The 5,148-nt window shown below is 47.8% G+C and overlaps 1 protein-coding gene across 5 annotated transcripts in view; it reads right to left on the reverse strand.

Moving 5' to 3' along the window:
- Positions 1-4,348, reverse strand: part of cnksr2a (connector enhancer of kinase suppressor of Ras 2a) — a 24,733-nt gene extending 20,385 nt beyond the window's left edge. For all 5 annotated transcript variants that reach the window (XM_028963046.1, XM_028963037.1, XM_028963028.1 and 2 more), the window contains exons 1-3: positions 4,076-4,348; positions 697-860; positions 190-392 (exon numbers count right to left, since the gene is read on the reverse strand). In XM_028963046.1, coding sequence (XP_028818879.1) covers positions 190-392; positions 697-860; positions 4,076-4,139 — 431 coding nt within the window. In that variant the 5' untranslated portion in view covers positions 4,140-4,348. The remainder of the gene's footprint in view (positions 1-189; positions 393-696; positions 861-4,075) is intronic.
- Positions 4,349-5,148: the final 800 nt, after the last annotated feature.

A 5,148-nucleotide genomic window follows, 5' to 3' on the forward strand; every position in this document is an offset into this window, starting at 1 on the left:
CCTCTCCAAACACATGATCTGAATACAACATGGAGGTGGTCTCACAACTGATCATTTCTTACTGCTGTGCCTGTGAAATGGGCTCCTCAACACCAATCTGGCAACAAATAATCAATGAGACACTATTCAGGGAGGCAGTGAGGTGGATTGTGTGTGTGTGTGTGTGTGTGTGTGTGTGTTGCAGCTGACCTATCAAGCCAGGCCAACAGGCTTTTGGCAGCAGCAATAAGATCAACAACGGAGGTCAGGAAGTCGTTGGGCAGCTTGCGTGTGGTTCGGCCATCATAATGGCCACTGCGGCGGCGCCCAGTGATGAAGTTCTGGAGGTTCTTGGCTGAGGCGTTGAGTTTGTGCGAGAGGGTCTTCAGGTTCTCCGTCTCCAGCCCATAGTTCTATGATGGAGAGGAGACAGGATGATAATAACTGAACAGCACTGAACCCTGAGATGACTAAACTCCACACACACACACTTAAGTGGCTCTCGGTGGTCTGCTGGCTGTGTGGGAGGGTTGAGGACTGCTGGGATATTAACAGCTCATCATGCAGCTCCACAAATATCCCATCATCTCATCAAAATGCACACGGCTGCTAGTCGCCGCCATCTCTTCTTTTTTGAACCCTTTTCCTTGCTGTTAAAATGTACAAAGAGAGCTTTCAGGTTGTAGAGGAAACAGAAGGTGCGAGAGAGAGACACACCAGAGCACAGAGCAGGTCCACGGCTTCCAGGATGAGCTCCTGGTGTCCAATGCGGGACACGCCCAGGTCCTCCAGCTCCTGATGGGTGATGCGCAGCAGCTGTTCACCTCCCACTCTCTCCCTTTCAAAGTTCTTGATGTACTGCTGCAGACAGTCATCCAAACCTGCAGAGGAACCGAGACCAGCTCACCATCAACACCCACCAACCCTTTACCAGCACGGTCTGTGTGTTGTTCTGTGTATGTTCTGTACATACAGCCAGCAGCTGATCAGAATTAATGTATGAATTCAGTATTAACGTGATATGACCCTCCTGGCAGGACGTCCTGACATGGTCCTCCTGCTGCAGGTCATTCGCCCTGCTGGTGGAACGTTGCTGCGATGGATTCTGTGTGTGTGTGTGTGTGTGTGTGTGTGTGTGTGTATACCTCTGTGCTGGGTGGTATAAAGTGACTCAGAGATGAGTCACATACTTCACTCCCACAGACAGCAGCACAGACACTTTTACACACTTTCAGAGGAGAGGACAGTGTGGGAACCAAATTAATCTAACTGTATATACAAATTATACATTACTGTGGAAATAATCAAGATCTGAAGCAAATTAATCTAACAATTCTGAACAAAATGTTAGATTCTGGATATGATGTTGAGAACCGACAGTAGCCTGAAACATGGTGCTTTTTGACATGGGCGACATTGTGAATGAGGACGGCATCATGGTAATGGACTATTGTTCATCCGTTAGCGAGGAGAGCGGCGCCTGATTACCCCGCCCCCTCTTATACCCTCCTCCAACAAAGTACAAATTACACAATAACTTATTCCTACATTGAAGTTCTCCCACGTGTTGCTGTTGAAACTCAGAGTCCCTCACGTAGCTGCGTATGACGTCGATATGTCACCCCAGCGCTATTAGCAAGGTCATGATACGTCACTGACGTCCTACACCACGCCCGCTCGCCATACGGAAATACCCGCGCTACTTATATCCTACTCCAACATCGAGTAGAAAGTACATGCCAGGCTGCCATTCCAACTTGTCTCCAGGGTGTGTCCACATGCCACGTGGCCACAGAGATGTCACCTTGTCCACCTATACTGTCCAAGATGATTCCTTCATGGGAAAAACATCTATTTAAATTCAATGGGAAGTTTGCAGTGCCCTGCCCTGTTTCCAGGCCACACCCCCTGGTTCTTCTCCTCTCCTCTCCTCCATCAGAATTTTAATCAAGTCCAACTTGCTGCTCAGAATGAGAATTCACTTCCACCACCAACATAAAGCCTCCATTCATCTTCTCCACCATCCCTCCGGGACCCTTTACACGCTCTCCTCACTTTCATTCACACCACGCCGCGCTCCTCCGGAACCTGCTGGAGGGGCGGGGCTTCAACGTGAGGGACTCCAAACAGCACTTACGATTGTGGAGACTTATTTCATACTGCAGTGAACCCAGGTTAAACGAGGTTCCTCACTGTGGAGGAACAACGGGGGTCTATAGTGACCTCTGAAGAGATCGAGTTCAAGCAGTACCTGAGTGAACTTTTGGTTCTTTACGAACCGCCACGCCCCCTTCCATCAATGGGTGCGGGGTCACTACTGGTACCAAAGGTGCAGAAGGTCACAGCTGGGAGCAGATCCTTCTCCTATAGAGCTCCACAGTTGTGGAACAGCTTGCCTGTCAGTGTCCGGGACTCAGACACAGTCTCGGTGTTTAAATCCAATCTCAAAACCTATCTGTTTTCTCTGGCTTTTTGTCAAAGTCCTAGACCCTCATTTCACTTCATTTTGACGCATTGTCGATTATAAAGTCCAGTTTATCACAGAGTCCCCCTGTTAGACACAAAGTCAAATTCACCCTAGTTAGGCTGTCCTAGTTAGGGTACCGGGCCACTGTAGCACCAATATACCACCATAACCACATATTTCAGTATCGGTCGTACAGTGCAACCGTCTGCCGCTGCTTCTGTTTGTTTTTCTCCGAGACACGGAATCAAGCGTCCAGACTACTGGCAGACCCCAGTGAAGAGACCAGCAGATAAATCCTGGTTCCTGACAACTGCTTAACAAGGACATACCATGAAACAAACCAGAGGGTCACCACAGCCACCACCACCGTTACAACTACAGCTTCAGGGATCTTCAAATGGACCAGTAACATCATAATGGATTCTTAATCTAGACCATGACACTGGACTACATTCTGGAATTCTCCACCTCCAACTGTAGGACCTTTTCTCTTATTGTACGTACCATCACCAACCCTGCACTGACACCATTTGCAGGCTCACTCTACCCTGGAAGGGGGTCCCTCTCTCTATCACTCCTTCCCAACGTTTCTTTCTTTTTTTTTTCTCTCTCCCAGAGTTTTTTTTGTGTGGAGTTTTTCCTTGTGTGCAGAAGGGCCAAGTGTTGAGGGTGTCAACTGTAGGGCCTGTCAAAGCCCATTGAGACATACTGTATGTGATTTTGGGCTATATAAGAAATAAATGTTGTTGTTGTTGTGTGTGTGTGTGTGTGTGTGTGTGTGTGTATGAGTGTGTATATACAGTACAGGCCAGAAGATTGGACACGCCTTCTCATTCAATGTGTTTTCTTTATCTTCATGACCATTTACATTGGTAGATTGTCACTGAAGGCATCAGAACTATGAATGAACACACGTGGAGTTCTGTACTTAACAAAAAGTGGAGACCTGACCTCCACAGTCACCGGACCTGAACCCAGTCCAGATGGTTTGGGGTGAGCTGGACCAACAAGTGCTAAACACCTCTGGGAACTCCTTCAAGACTGTTGGAGAAGCATTTCAGGTGACGACCTCTTGAAGCTCATCGAGAGAATGCCAAGAGTGTGCAAAGCAGTAATCAGAGCAAAGAAACTAGAATATAAAACATGTTTTCACTTATTTCACCTTTTTTTTGTTAAGTACAGAACTCCATGTGTTCATTCATAGTTTTGATGCCTTCAGTGAGAATCTACCAACGTAAATGGTCATGAAGATAAAGAAAACATGTTGAATGAGAAGGTGTCCAGACTTTTGGCCTGTAATGTATAAGTGTGTGTGTGTGTGTGTGTAAATATGTGTGTATATGTATATGTGTGTGTAAATATGTGTGTGTATATGTATATGTGTGTATATGTGTGTGTGTGTATATGTGTGTATATGTGTGTGTGTGTATATGTATATGTGTGTATATGTATGTGTGTGTGTAAATATGTGTGTGTATATTCGCTCCGCGGTGAAAATCGTATGAGACTGGCGCGAGTAGCGTGTAAACGGCACGTTCTTCACGGTCCGGTTTGTGTTCTGGATCAGAACCGAGCAGCGCAGGGGATGACGGGAGATCCGCCTGATAAAGCCCCGGTTCCGTCACCCACCTCTCATCCAGTCCACCACCTGGCTCGGGCTCCACTTGCTCACCGGATCCATGACCAGGGCCATCGGGGAAACTTTTCCTGCCTCGTACCGGGGCGGGAGCCGCGTTCGGTTCGGTTCGGTCCGTCCGCCGTTCAGGGAGAATCGCGCTTTATCCGCTTCATGGTCCGGACTGGACGGTGGAACCTGGTTCTGAAGCGAGTTACGAGAAGACGGGGAGAAGCAGACAGGTGATGATGGTGATGATGATGATGATGATGAGAGATTTTTCACCGCCTCCTCCTCCTCCTCCTCCTCCTCCTCCTCCTCCTGTCTGCTTCTCCGCAGGTTCTACGCGCTCTAGCGGCGAGCAGGTTCTACTGCTGCAGGGATGAAGAACTGCGGCCTCACCAGGTTCCTCACTTCACCAGCAACCAATAAAAGTAAATAAAAGCAGGCTGGAGTTTCCAGAAACTTCTCCGGTGAGTAGGTACGGTTGCCATCTTTAGAGAATAACGCGTTATAGAAGGGAGAACTAATTCTAATAAAAATAAAAACCCCGGGATGTGACAGTTGGGCCTGCGGTTCAGGGTTCTGGACTGAAGTTTAAATGATGAAGCGCAGCAGACGGTGAAACGTGTCCTCTGTATTTAACCGTCACCCTTGGTGACACTGGGCGCCCGGGGAGCAGCGTGTGGGGACGGGGACCTCAGTGGCACCTTGGCGACCTCGAACCGGCAACCTTCTGATTACGCGGCCGCTTCCTTAACTGCCCCAGTACACGAAGTTCACTACCTCCCATCTTTATACCCGAACAAACCTGAACAAGTGCTGAATTCACCAGCATTAAACTGCTATGCCAAATATACAAAGACCTCACAGTTGGCCCCACACACACACACGGTAGTTTCCAGTTGTACATTTTTGTGTAGATACTGACTGTACATTGTGTAGATAAAGACGTATACATATTTATTTTTTGCTGCTCTTTCTGCTGTGACAAGTGCAATTTCCCACTTGTGGGACTAATAAAGTTCCATCAGATCTGATCTGAAAAGCAGCGGGGATTTTAGCCGCTAGTGGAAATTATATAAAA

Source organism: Denticeps clupeoides, chromosome 2 (assembly GCF_900700375.1).
Source record: "Denticeps clupeoides chromosome 2, fDenClu1.1, whole genome shotgun sequence".
In the NCBI taxonomy this organism is placed as follows: domain Eukaryota; kingdom Metazoa; phylum Chordata; class Actinopteri; order Clupeiformes; family Denticipitidae; genus Denticeps; species Denticeps clupeoides.